The 17,187-nt window shown below is 38.8% G+C and overlaps 1 protein-coding gene and 1 long non-coding RNA gene across 4 annotated transcripts; both read right to left on the bottom strand.

Annotated features, from left to right (window-relative positions):
* Positions 1–234: 234 nt before the first annotated feature.
* On the bottom strand, positions 235–2,870 carry LOC122000564. Of its 3 annotated transcripts, none has more exons than XR_006117173.1 (3): positions 2,244–2,476; positions 1,953–2,158; positions 235–285 (listed from the first exon to the last, which is right to left on the bottom strand). It is a non-coding gene; the product is annotated as an uncharacterized LOC122000564 (long non-coding RNA). The 3 variants fall into 3 exon arrangements; XR_006117172.1 differs by lacking the exon at positions 235–285 and adding an exon at positions 1,520–1,567 and having other exon boundaries at positions 2,244–2,475; XR_006117171.1 differs by lacking the exon at positions 235–285 and adding an exon at positions 2,494–2,870 and having other exon boundaries at positions 1,661–2,158; positions 2,244–2,389.
* Positions 2,871–7,086: 4,216 nt separating this feature from the next.
* LOC122002848 (protein LYK5-like) lies at positions 7,087–9,439 on the bottom strand. The gene has a single exon (XM_042558199.1). The coding sequence runs from the start codon at positions 9,266–9,268 to the stop codon at positions 7,319–7,321; it is 1,950 nt and encodes a 649-aa protein (XP_042414133.1). The 5' UTR covers positions 9,269–9,439; the 3' UTR covers positions 7,087–7,318.
* Positions 9,440–17,187: the final 7,748 nt, after the last annotated feature.

Genomic DNA, 17,187 nt, shown 5'->3' with positions numbered 1-17,187 from the left:
TCAACATAAAATCAATCCACGCAGTTTAATAAGGAAAGACGATATAAAAACTCGAAAATATATGTACACATCCTACTCCACTACATCGAAGAAAAACCAAATCCACGAAGTAATGACAATATCTGCAGCGGAAAACAATAGTAGTAAACCCGAATGTTCAATGTAAAGTCCACAATACAAACCCACAATACAAGTATATAAGATGCAAAAGTAAAATATAATCCAACAAAGAAAATCCTCGCGATAACGGGGCTAGCGACTGGAATCTCTCCTGACGGCCTCAACCTGAAAAATAATAACAACGGAGTGAGTTCAAAGAACTCAGCAGGTAATCCAATAGATATGTACAGCAGCATATAACTACCAGTAATATCCTAAGGTACAGTCTCCTAAACCATAGGACCTACAGTACAGTCTCCTAACAATATAACAGGTATGCATAGCTGAATAAACTGTAATGAGTAACCAGAAGCATGTAATACAGTTTACAGCAAGAATAATAAGAAATGCATAACTGAAATAAACTGTACTCACCTGCGAGGCTTGGGCGAATGACTGTGGACATACACAGATAAAGATAGTCAGAACAAATACGCATGTATCCTGTATGCATGTCAATCATATGCAGTCACCCAAGTGCATCATCCAATATGCAACAATCACAATGAATGCAATCTGTGCATATGATGCGATATGACATGGTCACCCCTGACGCTAGTCAGCCGTCTCACACGCGATGGCGAGACCGAGTAGGTAGGGTTGTGACACCGTGCACTCTGTCGTCACTACCCCTGATGAGTAACCGAGTGGACGGGATGCTGTCGGAGTACACCTATCCTCCTACCTCAAACATAGTGAGGGAGCGTAACGCTCTCAACTCCCGGTACGCAATGACGGGGAGGGATCCCTGTCCGCTACCACGCTGCAGTCACACTACCCATGAGCGGACCAGCGGAGCGCTACAGAGCAACTGCCATACACACCCTGGGTGCTGTGCCACTACCCATGCAGTGGTCACGTTGTGTGCAGGCCCGTGTAGCCGGCCGACGAGCTCAACAATAATGGAGTCGTCAATCGCCCAGCATGCAATCATGCAGGATGGTGCATGATGCTACAGTATGTCATACCTGAACATAGCCTCCTCCATATATGTGTGTGCCCAAAAGGTAAACGCATATATATAATCATGATATAAACAACATAAACCCAAAGACATCACATATAACAATGATGTAAGTATCATGAATCCAAGAGCATGTATCACACATGTAAAGCAACTAATCCAGTAGAGTAGAGCACTATAGATATGCATCTCTATGAACATATATATACATGGCAAGAGGTAAATATCCAATCCTGAAGTAAAGCAACTAACAGATGAAGCATGTGATAGGTATCAACTAGCTAAGACCAGGGAAGAAATAAATCTACCACCTATCACTAGTAACTATATATAAACTATACATATCATAAGACAGTATCAAAAGATAAGTCAAAGGGTACCCGCCTCAAATAGAAGGTACGATCAAGCAATCCAAGGTCGAGACGTCTGTCTCGAATCAGAGTCCTGTGTCAAACAAATAATATATATTTTATTTAGCTAAATCCAAAAAGAATAGCTAAATAAAATCCCTAATAACAAATTAGGGCAAAACCCTAATCAACACAACCTAAATCTACCTAATAAAAATCTAACGGTCAATTAGGGTTAGTTACCTAATCCCTAATAACCCATTAGATTAAAATCCAACGATTGACTAGGGTTAATTACCTTAACCCTAATCATCCCCTTAGGTTAAATCTAAGCAATTAATCTAATCACAATCAACAACTAATTACAACCTCTAGTAATCATGTAATCCAAATCATACCTAAATCTACACATAACCAACTAAATATAACCCTAATTCGTATCATTAAAACAAGGTAACAATTGACCTCCAAAAACTTACCCAAATCCAAGGTGATCACCAGTAGATCACCACCCAAGATGTTGCTGGCAGTTAGGGTAGTTGCTGTTGGAACCCAAGAAAGTTCACAGCACTCAACCTTGCTGAAATCTTGAGCACACCTCACTGATCAGAACCTATTGACTGCTGGGATTCTTCTCCACTTCAACCGAGACCTCAATCACAGTGGAGAAGAGAAAGTCCAAGTACTGATCAAGGGATTTACAGCAAACAATTGAATCTGATATCAAGATCACAACAAAGAAAAGAGAGTAAGAATCAACAATGCATTACCTCGATCGGTTGCCTCCAGAAAGTGTCACCTAATCCAATCCATAATGCAATGTATTGAATCTACTGACCCTCAACTAGCCAGCGTCTGCCAAGACCTAGCTCCGGCAGAGGAATCCAAGATCCACTCAAACGATCCATGACCTGACCTAGGATCGCCGACGATCAAAGAGGAAAAGCAAGAATCGAGGATGAAACTCGAAGCTAGGGCACAAATCAAAGAAATAGAAGGAATAAGGTTCGGATTGCTTACCCATTGAAGCCCTAACTCCCTCTCTACACCGGCGATCGGTGGATCTGGCTTGATCCAATGGCATCGATCGGGGAAACGCAGACCGTGCTAGGGCACAGATCAGTGAACATCCAGAGAAGAAGAAATCGGAGCTAGCCTCGGAGCCCTAATTGCCTCTTCATTCCGGCGATCATCTCCCTTGGTGTCGGCGTTGGGGAAGGGTGGAGAAGAGGAGATCAAGATGATCCGGCCCCCTTCTTCGATCTCTGGCAAGCTCCGGCGACGAGGCCTCAGTCGACGTCGACGATTGCCGGAAGTCCACTGGGTTCGGTTCGTCCGCGAGAGAGAACAGAGGAAGGGTCGGGGAAGAGGAGTGGATCGGCGATTTGGGGGAGAAAAGGAAACGAATTTGAATTTATAAATAAAACATTTCCTTAGTTAAATGGGTATCCCAAACAAGCTTTATTCGTGTCCAGAATTTGATCCCCTCAAAATCCGTCGTACGAACTCCGAAAAATTCCCAGAAAATTTCTAAAAATTCCGGAAAAATTCTATAAGGCTATTTCTGAAATAACCCTATTTATTCAATTTTCCGAGATCTCACAGCTACTAAATGTCCTGTTTTTTAATTCCCGAGAACCAATCCTTATTGGCTCAGCTGTGTGACACCAATGAAGTTCTCTCTGTGGAGGCTCTTCGTTCCATTCCTTCTTCGAACAACAATTTCAATTTCAATAGGTCAACCTATTGAGGGCCGAGCTGCCCTGATAGAAGACTTTCCTATTAGTGAGACTCAATCATGTAGAGAAAGGTTTCATGAATAAACCTCGCATAGGAAAAAGTCGGGAAAGGTGCTCATAAACTCATGATCGAAGTTATCCAACACATTTAGAATTGATATGCTTTTTGACTGTGGTAATGTGAGGAGAACCCGTAGGAGAGAAGGCTACCGAAGCGAAGGAGGTTCCGAGAATTCTTATATTTGATCAATAAATTTTAATCTTTAGTTTTAACTAATAATTTTTTATTTTTTATTTTTTATTTTTTATAGATTAAAGTTAAATTTGATCGTGTTTATTTTTTTTACTCATATTAGATTTGATTGATAACTTTAATTTTTTAATATTAAAGTTAGATTTGGTTGATAATTTATTTTTATTTTTTATTAAAATTTGACTCATAATTTTTAATTTTTTACTAATAAAAATTTAATTAATAATTAAAATTAAGTCACTATTAATAAATTAAAAATACTTATTGGTTATACCAAATTAATATTTTCTTATAAAAATACTTTTGAAAGTCTTTCAAAAGCATATTTAATGTTGTACTATTATTTCTCTCTAAATTTTATTTTTCTTTCTCTCTATTCCTTTATTATCATTTTTTCCATTATTATTATGTCATTACTCTTCGATTTTTTTTAATAATTTATCATCAATATTTTTAACTAAATAAATTTAATTGATGATTTATCCAAGTTAAAATTGATAAAAGACAACTTAGTTCCTGAGGATTCTGTCAATGTGAGATCCTAAGGAAGGATCTATTGTATGCAGTGTCTATATCTATTAGACTATTACTCGAACCTATTACATCTAGGTTGCACAATAATAATTTTTACCATTACGTCAAGACTTACCTTCATCGAAGTTAAAATTAATTGATAATTTTTTAAAAAAAATAACAATTAAAATATATATTACTATATTATAATAATTTATTAATCATTGTCAAATTAGTTAACATAAAATATTTTTTATTTTTTATAAATTTTACTAATAAAAAAGTGAGATTTGACACAAGATAAAGTTATTACTATAGTCACGTAATTGATCACTCCTTTCGATTATATAAATAATCATTGGTAATGGATAAAATTGTCATTTTAAATTTTACTAATAAAATTAAATGTCTCTAATAATATGTTTAATATTTATTTTTTAAAAAATATTAAAGTCTTAATTTTTTTAATCTAGGATCTCGAGAATAATTAAGACTCCTATCTAATAGAGGAGTCTTTTCTAACCAACAAAACTTTATTATTTATTAGTTTATATTTTCCTCCATCTTTCCACTAATTCTTATTTGAAAGTCAGAGTGGTAATACAGGGTTATCCTGATGTCATTCTAACTCTTTCCCCTCGTCCCTGATGTTCTCCAGATTTTCCAGGCGACGATTAACCCACTTCCTGCAAAAGCAGTTGAAACGTCCACAATTTTACGGATGGTTTTCTTTTGAGAGTCTTGGCAAGCATCGTATATCTTATATAATTATCTAATAGTTATATATTTTATATATTATTACTTAATAATCTATTTAATTTTATAATTTGTGCCTTTTCTACTCTAGCTTCTGAAGTTTTTTTCTTTTTTCACCGACTCATGTTAAATTTAAATGTAGCAAAAAAATGGAGGTACATACTTCGATCAAGATAAGACTGAACGGATTAGTGAATAATTATTTTAAAAAAACAATGATCAATGTAACTTTTTTAGGGTTCGAATTGTGAACTTTCATTGTAAGCATGATATTTTTCCGACAATCAGTATAAGTCTCCGAATGTGTAGGTTACTAAATCCTTGAAAATAGCAAAGAATGAGATTGGAGATTACTTATGGGGGCATCTAATCTTTTGCGGTCAATGTGTAGATGGGTTGCTTGTATATGGTGTTAAATTTCTCGCAATAGATGATAAATTTGTTGATCGTTATCTCAATTTGGCAAACTTAAAATTAAAAACATTTTTAACGTAAAATAAGTTTTTTTTTAAAAAAAAAAATTACTGCTAGTAAACTGCTAAAAGTAATGAAAAGCAAATAAAAAAGCATTATATAGTTAATATGCTAGTATTATTTTTGGTGCAATCGATAAGACTGAACAGGTTAATCAAACTTGAGTTCACTCGATTTAGATTTTTGATATTTGATTAATATATTAATTGACACAAGACGGAAAGTCTAAGTAGGTAATGGTTAATTGGACACTTGGTGATCGGAAGTCTAATAGAGAGTTGCAAGTGGTTAGTTCAAGTGGATCATGGGTGACTGAACACTTGACGGTTGGAAGTCTAACATGGAGTTGGCACGAGATGAAAAATTCAAGTGAATCATAGTTGACCAGACACTTGATGATAGAAAGTTTAAACAAGTCAAGGAAAGCTAATGTTTGGCATGGATGGCAAGTCAAGGGTGATCGAATGTTAGACGAGTAAAATATTGACAGATCAAAGGTGACCAAATATTGAGCAAAGGAAGTCATAGTAAGGGTTGAGATAAATCAGATATCAGGCAAGTTGAAAATTCGACCTTGAAAAGGTTGAAATAGGACTAACAGTCGATCGCTAGATAAAATCAATCAATGGGCAAATCCTAAATCTCGAATTTGAGATTTGGAGGTTCAGGCAAACAAAATAGATTCAGGGTGATCAAGCTACTCAGGCAAGGCATTCGTAGAGTTAGAATTCGAGAGACCACTTGGGCTCAAGAGTCGATGCTCGATCGAGTTGGAACTTGGGAACCCATTCAAGCTCGGGACTCAAAATCAGTGTTCGGTCAAGTAGGCATTCGGGAACCCACTCGGGCTCAAGAGTCAATACTCAATCGAGTTGGAACTTGGTAACCCACTCGATCTTGACATTCAGAGTCGGCGTTCGGTCAAGCAAGCACTCAGGAACCCCACACAAGCTCAGGAATCCCACTTGGGCTCAGGACTCAAGTCGGTGCTTGGTCAAGTTCGAACTCGGGAGCCCACTCAGACTCGAGGCTCAGAGTCGATGTTAAGTCGAGTTGGCACTCAAGAACCCACCTGGGCTCAGGACTCGTAGTTGAGACATGGTCGTTGGCCAGGACCCACTCGAGCTCAGTGGCAACCCACTTGGGTTTGGATTGGATTGCATGTATGATTCTACTAATCAATTAATGACTGATAGCCATCGATTGTTAAATTAGTTCGTACGAACATAATACTCCCAAATCAATCAGTTAATCCAACTAGTGGCTATCAATCAATTGTCGTGTCTCAGCAATTCATTGGTGATGGTCAAACTGTGTGAAACGAGCCGTTATGCAGATGTCAACAGTCAAATTCTCTACAAACGAATTGGCAAAGGCTAGCAATCGATTGAGAAACAGGAATCAACCAACAGAAATTCTATAAAGGTTGATTTCAAGGTGATTTGAAATAGCCGGTTCTTGGAGATTTGAGTATCAAATATTATTACATTTCCAGATCAACAGAGATAATTCCAAATAATAAAAAAAATATTCAAAGCAAGATTCATATACAATAGTTCACTTTCATTGTATTTATTTTTATCTGTTGTATTTGTTTTTATCTTGCTTATATTGTTTGTAAGAACAACTTCTAACTTCTAAGAGGTTTCTCCTACTTCAAAATATATCCAAGGGAGGAGAAGAATGTTGATCGTAATAGTTAGGACTAGGAAATTTGATTATTTATCGTAACAAATTTGAAATTGAAAATTTTCAGAGTAGAATGAAAGTTCTATTGAAACATTATAGCTTAAAACTACTAAAAAGGCATAACTATTGTTATTTTGTTTAATACGAACCCTTATTAGTCAACCGCTAAACCTATCCAGCGGCAAGAGCTAAAAAAAACTACTTTATAATATATCAATTTTGATCAAATCTACACCGCAAAATAATTTTAACCAAGACTATTATATCAATAAGAGCATGTAACTATATGATGCAAAACTAAACAAATGTGGAAGACAATTGCATCTCACTAAAAAGTATGATGAACCAAAATAATTTTGATCAGAAATGTTTATAAATAAAAATACAAATAGTTGAACTAAGCCTGCAGAATAGATGTTACTTATCTTGCAAGGATCATGGAGCTTGAATTGGCGGCGTCCGAACAATCCCAATCCAAAGTGGAGTTGTAGATCGCCGTCAGCGCCACCAGCACCTCCGCCATGTTCGGCCGCGCCACCGGCTCCCTCGCCACGCAACGATTCGCCAGCTTCGCCATCTCGTACGCCAAATCCAACGGGTAATCCCTCCGCAGCCAAGGATCCATGAAAGCCACCAGCTTCCCTCGCGCGTCCTCGCCGGTCATCACCGCCCCTATCGCCGCCCACAGCATCGCCTCTCCTCCCTTCTTTCCGCCGTCACCGTCCTCCTCCTCCTTCGGGAATGTAGCCTCCCTCCCCGACAAGAGCTGCAGCATCACCACCCCGAAAGCGAACACATCGAGTTTGGGAGTGATAAGCCCGTGCTCGAGGTACTCCGGCGACATGTATCCCTGGGTGCCCACCACGTGCCTCGTCAGCTGCGGCGTCTCGCCGTCCTCCACCGGCCTCGCCAGGCCGAAGCCGCCCACCTTGGCCCTCAACTCGCCGTCGAGCAGCACGTTGCTGCTTTTCAAGTTCTGGTGCACGTACGGCGGATTGGCGTAGTCGTGCAGGTAGTTGAGTCCCTGCGCGACGTCCACCGAGATCTGCACCCTCTGCTTCCACCCGAGACCGTTCTTGAGAAGCCAGTCGGCGAGGGAGCCGTTCTCGGCGAACTCGTAGACGAGGAAGGTGTCGCCGCCGTGGAGGCAGTAGCCGGAGAGGCGGATCACGTTCGAGTGGTTGATCTGCTTCAGGATGTTGATCTCCTTCGACACGTCCCCTTTTAGTCTCTTGATGGCGGCGGCGTCGCCGTTGATGACTCCTCTATAAACGGATCCCATGATTCTGTGCTCGCCGTCGAAACCGCCGGTGGCATCTTCTAGTTCCCGGAAATCGTACGCCCTCAACGATTCCAGAGCGCCGCGGATGATTTCGACGGAGATTAGACTGGGATTGGTCGCCTGATGCCCCTTTTCGGATAGCTCAGAGTACTCGGCGGAAGATTGGGGAGTTTTCTTGGTAGGAAGATCTGGAACAGTAACAGGGCCGCGGCGGCGGCGGCGGCGGCATAGGAACCAGATCAGGCCGCCGGCGCAGAAGAGGGCCAGGAGACCGACTCCGCTTCCGACCCCGATGAAAACCCCTTTGTTGGAGGAGGAGCTTCCGGATCCAGGCGTCGACCCAGCGGGCGGCGAGTCCGCGGGCTGCGACGGAGGCAGCGGGGTCACGATCTCGTCTCGTGTGGGTTCGCTCGTGAGGGGGACCAACAAAGTGGTGAAGGGATAGATGACGGCGTCGGCGGAGAGGCTGTTGGCATCGCGCACCGCCTGCTCGTCGGCTCGGAATCGGGTGGCGATGGTGGGGATGTCATCGCCCCAGGTAACGAGGTAGTTGAGCAAGTACCTGATGCCGCTGCGGGATTGGGCGGGGGAGGGGCAGGCACAACGGACGGGGACGTTCAACTGGAGGTCGACGCTGAGGTTTCTAGCGTTGTTGGGGTTCTGAGCGTCGAGGGCCTGGCAGGTGGTGAGGCCTTGGTAGGTGTTGTTGGCAATAATCAAGTAGGTATCTTGCCTAACCACGGAGTAGGAGGCGTTGTGCTGGTAGAAGCCGCCAGAGCAGGAGCAGGGCAAAGGGACGAGGACGATCTGGTCGTCAGGGAACGTGGAGACATCGTTAACGCCGTTGATGCTGGAGATGTTGGAAGCGGAGGCGTTGAGGAGGAACGCGATGAGTACTGGATTGCGGTAGACGGGTGTGGAGCGGAAGGTGAGGAAGGAGGAGCAGGATTGGGGGCCGTTGCAGACGTAGCCGAGGGTGGAGCTGCTGTTGTCGGAGCAGGCGTTCTGCTTGTTGTTTATGTAGAGCTGCTGGGCGTGGCAGAAGCAGGAGGAGGAGAAGAGGAGGAGGATGAGAAAGAGGATCGCCATTGACACGGCGATCGATGGAGCGGACGACGAATTCGAATCAGAGATCTAGTTGCTCTGAAGTATGATATCACAGCAAGAGGGAAGCTATTATTCTTTAAAGGAGATCGGAATGGGGAAGAGTCTCACTTTGACTCAGACTTTGTTTGGCCCTCTTTTCTTCGTTACTTCTGTTCATTTTCTTGTTTGACTAGTTCACTTGTTGCGGCTGTTCCTGTAGAAAATGGGAAGGAAGCAGCAGCCGGTACGCAAGTGTGCCTGAAAGTTATTTTAGACGATCAACAATAAGGAAGTTTTACCATAGACGCATCCAACTTTGGGATTGCCTAAGAAGGGACACCTTATTTTGATTTTACCCCTCTACGAGTTACTCTCAGCCTTCCTTTTATCTTAAGTTAAATATTTTTTTCCATTCTTTACCTGCAACGATTATGATGTTTATTTTTAAAAATCATCATATTAAAAATCAAGACCATAATGGTATGTTTAGATGTGATATTATTTTTTTTTAAGAATAATATATTTAGACTCTAGAGATCATATTTGAACTCTGAAACATTACAAATTCGATCAGTTAAAATGTATCAGATGTATCTAAGTTTATCAATAAGTTTTGACATAAACATATTGATAAGCATAATACATTTGAATTTTTAAAAAGTTGATATGTAATTAAAAAAAGATAGTATACTGATGATATTTATGATGTCCATATCTAATTCTAGCATCCCTACAATAAGTTGTGTATGTATCATACTACTTTAAAGTCATAAATTTTGAGGGAGTGCTTGGTTGGATGGAATGGAAGTGAGAAATGAGAATGAGATTGAAAGTTGGTGTTTGGTTTGGGATATTGATATGGGTCCCATGGATTCAAACTCCTAAATATGGGATTGGGTCATTACCAAGTAAAACGCGGGGGATTGAAACCTTCCATTCTAATTCTTTACTTCAATGAATTTCATTCTTATTCTCATTCTCTTCCACAAATCAAGCGCCCCCTGAAAACCTTCTAATCACTTCTGTTAGTCACTCCAAGTTAATTTTTCTGTGCACATATAGACTCCGGGACACTTTAGAAACTTATAGCACATAGAATGAGTTTGATCAGATTCCATAGATTCATCAAAGAATTTTGACTGAAATCGATGATCCAAAAAAACTTTAAATAATATTTTTATACTTAAAACTAAGTTGTTATGGATTTCACCTAGTAACAAATATAGATTCTTGAATGAGCTTCAATTCAAAAAATATATATATATTCCTCGTTCTAATACTCGAGTCAAAAATTATAACTTATTGAAGTAGTAATTGACATACATATATATAACTTATCGTAGAAATGTCAAAATCAGACATGGACACCATATATACCTTTATTGCACTATCATCTTCCAACACATGTTAACTTTTCAAAAATTAAAATCTCCTAGGGTCATCAATTAATTTTAATCGAAACTCCTTGATGGACCTAGAGAATTTCAATTGGATTCATTCCAAATGCAACATGTTTCTAAAGGATCTCGGAGTTTATATGTGCATAGAGAAATCAACTTAAAATCATCAACAACAATGATCGAAAGATTTTCAAAGCTTATGACTTTAAGACAAATCATTGTTTCATTAACAACAATGATCGGAAGATTTTCAAAGTTTATGACTTTAAGACAATTGACACATACACATAACTTATTAAAGGAATGTCAAAATAAGACATTGACACCATAAAGACCTTCACTACACTACTCTCTTATTACATGTAAACATTTTAAAAATCCAAATCTTCTAAGTTCATCAATGGATTTCGGTCAAAACTTATTGATAAACATAGAGAGTTCTGATTAGACTCATTCCAGCTCCTATAAATTTTTACAGTGCTTCGAAATTTAAATATATCTTTTATTATTTTTAAAAAATTAATATCACAACTTAACATACCAACACCATGACATTAATGCTAGTTTTTAAATACCAATATCAAAACGGTACTTATTTTTAAACACCAGTACCACAACGTTGTTGGTGTAATTAAGAGAGCAAAGTTACTACGTACAAATAAAAAAGGAAAGAGGAGGAGAATAAATAATCTTTAACAAAGGGGTAAATTAGGAATAAAATGCATCTTTTGGCCAATCCCAAAGTTGAGTGCGTCTTTTGAACAATCCTAAACTTTGGGTGCACTCTTTGAAAATTGTAAACATTTAATCTAATTAGAATATGAGTACTTGGCACCAAAGGCAGTGTCATAAACAAGCCTTCCAATGATAAACCAAACATCTAGAGTTCGAGAACGTACTGTAAGAGATTTTTTCTCTCAGTGGCCATCAAACTCGAGAACGATAGTTGTTAAAATGGATCTACACATGCACTTTCCTAATTTTTCTTGTTGGCTTGTGGAAAATTTCCATAGAATCAAACTTATCATCTTAAAATTAATCAAGCCGAAGACTTAAATACCTATATATACATAATTTTAATATGTTACCAATCTTACACCTCACATAAGCACTTAGTATAATTGATTTTTTTAAATTATTTTTTTAAATCTCTCAATTATCCCAATCAAATTTTACCATTTTACCTTTAGAGTTTAAGTTAGAATATTAAACAAAAAAAAAAATTAAATGCATACGAATGTGTAGCATAAGCTAAGGTGGACAGCATATATACATAAAATTTTAACCCTCCACACTCCTAGGCACTCAAGCACCCAGATATCCGCGCCCCGATCCACAAAAGTGAATCAGGACGCTCGGCCGAGGGCTCTAAGCATCCGGACCTATGAGGATCGCTTAAGAATATGAGCAGTAACACGCATCATAAAAACATTCTAGATATCTAACAACCTATTTGGAATGATATGGAATTCAATTCCTTTTAGAATTGGAATTGAATTTCATGCTTTGGATTGATTTTTTAGCTAAGAATTGATATGAAATTTAATTCCAATTCCATCAAATAAGGCAAAAGTAAATCACACCTCTTTATGTGTGATTTAGATAGGGAATTCAATTCTCCATATTATGTCCATTCTACCCTCATTCTCTCTTCTTTGTAAAAAAAAAAAAAAAAAAAAGAGAGAGAAGGATAAAATGATAAAACATAAGAATTTCATAACTTAAGTTACAATTCATTCCAAACATGAGAATTGAATTCAATTTCTTATGAAATTCAATTCATAATGGAATTCAATTCAATTACATGACTTAAGTTATTTCTAAACAGGGTGTAAGTTAATCACCTGCAGAAGTTCTCGTTAGTCTAAATTAGGAGTAGGTCCAATTCATGCAGTTCTAGTTAGTATACGCTACTCCCCATCAGTAGATATCTCTATAGAAATAAATGTTTTCTCTTGCCATTTTTTGTGGCAGTAGCAGTTTTCATCGACAATGGAGGCTGCTTCTTGTATGATCAAGCCCCGATTTCTAGTCAGCTTTTTGATTGGTGTTGCAGGCCATGTGATTCCTCACCAGCATTGTTAGAGTTGGATGTACTTGCACCACCACCAATGTTGTTGTTTCTGTGTGGCACCAGCTCTTTCCCGACGGCAACATTGTCAATCATCAGCTGCAAGAAAATAAGTATTCAAACAACTTAATATGCAACCAGACTTGTGAATAAATAAATAAGAAAAAAAAAACAGACCAGAAAATCTTTAGACGTGTACTACCGGCACAGCTAGTTTAAACTATTATTTGTTTATTGACGTAACATCTCACAGTCAATAAAAGTTCTGTGTGGAAGAATTCCTCTTTGAAGCTGAGACACGATGGCTTATGACTTTTCTTCTTTGAAAACGATAAGAGTGAACATACATCGAGAATAAAAGGTACGCCTACCATAACAATCACTTTCTTTTATTCTATGAATATTTGATTATACACAAACATCAAGAATTAGATGGTGTAATTTGATCACTGCCAAATATTAATGAAAGAAATTTGTTGTGCTTATTGTTTTAATATAAAAGATTTTGTTTTGCTAGAGAGATAGGATTTTAAAAAAAATATTCAAAGTAACATAGAAGAAAGTTATGGGTCCTACGTCGTCTTTAGGATTTTGTATTTATTTTTTTGGACAAATTTTTTGTTCTTGCCTTTGTCCTTCTCGTTGATCTTTAATTTAGGACAGTTATCTTTAATATGTCATTTTTCAATACAGTGGTAGCATCTGATCGTTCTTCTCTTTTTACCCTGCGGATGGTTAGATATTCTAGATTTAAGTAACTTTTTAAAACGTCTTACCATCATTACCGTTTCATCATCGTCAAGAGAGAACTCTGAATCTTGTTCGTACATCTTTGTCTTAAGGGCAATGTCGTGCTTCGGCTCCTTTGTATCTATACATCTCAATTCATGTACTTCAAAGGTTGAAAATAACTCTTCTAAGGTAACATATTTTAAATCCTTAGAGATATAGTAGATATCTACTAATGATGCTCATTTCGTATTTCTAGGGAATGCATTAAGAGCCTACCTTAGTGAATCTCGGTTGCTTACCTTTTCTCCGAGATTCTAAAGTCTGGTGATGAGCTCCTTAATCTTCGAATGAAGGTGTACAATTGTTTCGTCTTCTTCTAATCGGAGGTTGCTGATCCAATTACAAAGTAAGTCCCGTCTTGCAAGTTTCGCCTTCGAGGTTCTTTCGTGGAGTTCCAAGAATTTTTTTCCAGAGCTCCTTGGCGCACCCGTAAGCTCCGATTCACTTGACTTCTTATAGCGGGAGGACGCTCAGCAGATGAAACTCTACTTTGGCGTTTGCCACGAAATCTGCTTGTTCATTCTTCGTCCATTGATACTTTTGCTTGCCTTCAGGCGCTTCAAAACTGAATTCCATTATTAATAATAAATCGAAATATGTTTTGAAAAATACTTCCATTCTCTTTTTCCAGCTCATGAACTCCCCCTCGAACTTTGGTAGGTAAATGCTAGGTCTGACCATCTCATGTGGTTCGTTCGACGATTAGTCCTCCTGAAGCGAACCTCGCTTTGATACCACTTGTAGGACCATTGGCGGCCGGCTAGAGGGAGGTGAATAGCATCTGAACAAAATCAAAACAAAAATACATTTCTTGGGCAAATAACTTAATTAAATAACACTTACACTAAATAATAAATAAACTGAAAAGTAGAGGCTCAGAGGTTTTACTTGGTTACAACCGGGAAGGTTGCTAATCCAAGGAATAGAGTAGCACTAGTTTCTACTTTAGGCGAATAAGCCTTTTTGCAGCAGTGAAAGCACAGAAAATAAGAAGTTAAACAAAAACTGCAGTGAAAGCATAGAAAATAAGAAGTTAAACAAAAACTGAGATGTGTACAAGTGTTGTTGTTGTTGGATCGTGAAACGTCGATAGAGGGAGGGTGAATATCGATTCGAAAAAAATGAGTATAAACGCAGCGGAATAAGAAAATTAAACACAGTGGATTTGCTTCGTTCGGAGCCTGTGACGACTCCTACTTGAAGGCCCGTACTCTGTGAGTACTTTCGTTGAGCAATTCACTAGCAATTCGAAATATAGATTACAAGTTAAGTACAATATAATATTGCTAATAAGGAAAAATTACCGACAATAAAAAGACTTAGAACGGAAAGGAAAAGCTTGTCGGAGATCGCAGCGCAGCAGGAGCACAAGGAAGCAGATTATTTGTTCTGAGAGTTGTGTCCTTGAAGCTTGCTCACCCCCTCCTTTTATAGCCCTTTGGAGTGGTCTCCAGAGCTTATCAGATCCCAAAAATTCGGATCAGATGAGGAGAGTTCGAATCTGGCTGATCCGAGTCGTCTCCAACTACTTGTTTGACACAGTCATCTTTCGAAATCATAACTTTTGACTCCGAACTCGGAATCAAGCTCTGTCAGTTGCTACGCATGCAGAATTTGAAGCTCTACATTTGTATATACAAAATAGAGTTAGAAAAATATATGTATAGACATTTTATATAGATTTATGAGTTAGGTCCTGTCTTCCCAAGACCAGAACCTAGTCAGGGTCTCAATTTAGGGATCCAAAATTGACCTAAACTGAACCGACGCCTACTGTCCCTTAACTGGGATGCGTCCTCACAGTCACTCTCCTCCAGTGACTTACCTTTACTTACCTGCCAGACGTTCGGTTCGCCCTTCGACCCGTCTGGACTTTGTGCCAACTATCCGGTCAGCCCGTCGACCTAGCTGGACTTCGTGCCAAGCGTCCGGTCAGCCCGTCGACCTAGCTGGACTTCTCGCCAAGCGTCCGGTCAGTCCGTCGACCCGCTTGGACTTCGTGCCAGACATCCGGTCAGCCCGTCGACCTATCTGGACTTCACCTGCACACTAGGTCAGAGTGTTAGATCAACAACAAACCTAACTTAACCTATTTTGTCATTCATCAAAACCTGAGTTAGACCGTTAGTGCTAACCGCACCAACAGTTGCAAGAATGCTTGTTGTATCTAGCTTCTTGGACTAAGTATTTATAGTCTTTGTCGGGGCGCTTGAAAGAGTTCCAGGCACCTGGAGGGGGATAAAATGTTATCCCCTTCACAACGGATCACGGTTAAACGTGGTCTGTATAAAACTCCGTTACTAGCGCTAGGAAGGATTTCAGGCGCCCGGACCAGGAAAGCCAACCACATTGACTTTTTCTAGTTCGGGTCTTCCGCTCCGGCTCCGCTCGCTTGGGTGATTTCGGTCATCCGGAATAGAGCTCACTCGAACCCAACTTTCGACTTTCTCCTCGAGCAAGCTTCCGCTTTGGCTTATCGTCCCTCGGAAACGTTGTGTGCCTCCTTCTCGTCCGTCCGCGTACTCTTCTCATCCGTCCGCGTACTCTCAGCAACACCTCGTCTATCAGACGCACCGAGCCCGTCGGCTCTCTCCCGTGTCGTCCTTCTCGCTAGCTACGTATTTTACTCGACATCCTATGCACCTAAGTTCCTATACACTTAGACACAAGATTAAACACAACATGACCTAACTTAACTTGTTTGATCATATCAAAACAACCTTGGGGTACTAACAAAAGTATGATGAGAGAAAAAGTGTGATGGGAAAGAATGAAGTGAGGGAAAGTGTGATGAAAGAAAATGAAGAAATAGAATGTGATGGGAGAGAGCATGATGAGAGAAGATGAGAGAGAAAATATGATGGGAGATGATAAAGAGAAAGAAAGTGTAATGAGAAAAGAATGTGATGAGAGAGATTGAAGAGAGAGAAAATATGATAATAGAGAAAGTGTGATGAGAGAGAAAGTGTGATGAGAAAAAAGGGAGAGTGTGATGGGAGAGTATGATGGGAGAGATTGAGGAGAGAGAAAGTGTGATGAGAGGGAAAAAGAAAAGAGAGTGTGATAGGAGAGATTGAGAAGAGAGAAAGTGTGATGAGAAAAAAAAAGTGTGATGGAAGAGATTAAGGAGAGAGAAAGTGTGTTATAAAATAAGGAGAGAGAAAATATGATGAAAAATAACAAGGAGAGAGAAAATGATATGAAAGAAAAATTAAACAAATATATTTTGAATCTTTTGATATTTGATATTAAAGGGAAAGATTTTAGTTTTAGGTCCAGAGTATTTTTGGAATAAAGGAATATTTTGATGGTTGAAAATAGAATAATGACTCATTGAAGAAGAATGACATGAGAAAGAGTCATTACCTAATTATAAAGATTTATTCCTTTATTTATATTTCTATTCTTGTAATCCAAATATCAACAATAACAATTAATAATTATTATTACTATTTTCTACTCTTATTCTCCTAAATTAAACGCCCTCTAAAAGATGGTTATACTTATTTCAGTCGGTCCTCACAATCTTTTATTTTTTTTTTGATCGATTGTGTGGAGAAGGATAAATCATAGGATTAATCTTATATCAAATGGTTAAAAGATAATAAAATTTTTTCAAAAATATACGTCCCATCACAATTAATCCTTTACATTATTAT

Source organism: Zingiber officinale, chromosome 7A, assembly GCF_018446385.1.
Source record: "Zingiber officinale cultivar Zhangliang chromosome 7A, Zo_v1.1, whole genome shotgun sequence".
NCBI lineage: Eukaryota > Viridiplantae > Streptophyta > Magnoliopsida > Zingiberales > Zingiberaceae > Zingiber > Zingiber officinale.
The sequence above is the reverse complement of the archived record's forward strand: the minus strand, read 5'-3'. Positions and strand labels throughout refer to the sequence as shown.

Bases quoted from the DNA above. Each gene is read 5' to 3' on its own strand.
- LOC122002848 (XM_042558199.1), bottom strand. From the start codon at position 9,268: ATGGCGATCCTCTTTCTCATCCTCCTCCTCTTCTCCTCCTCCTGCTTC.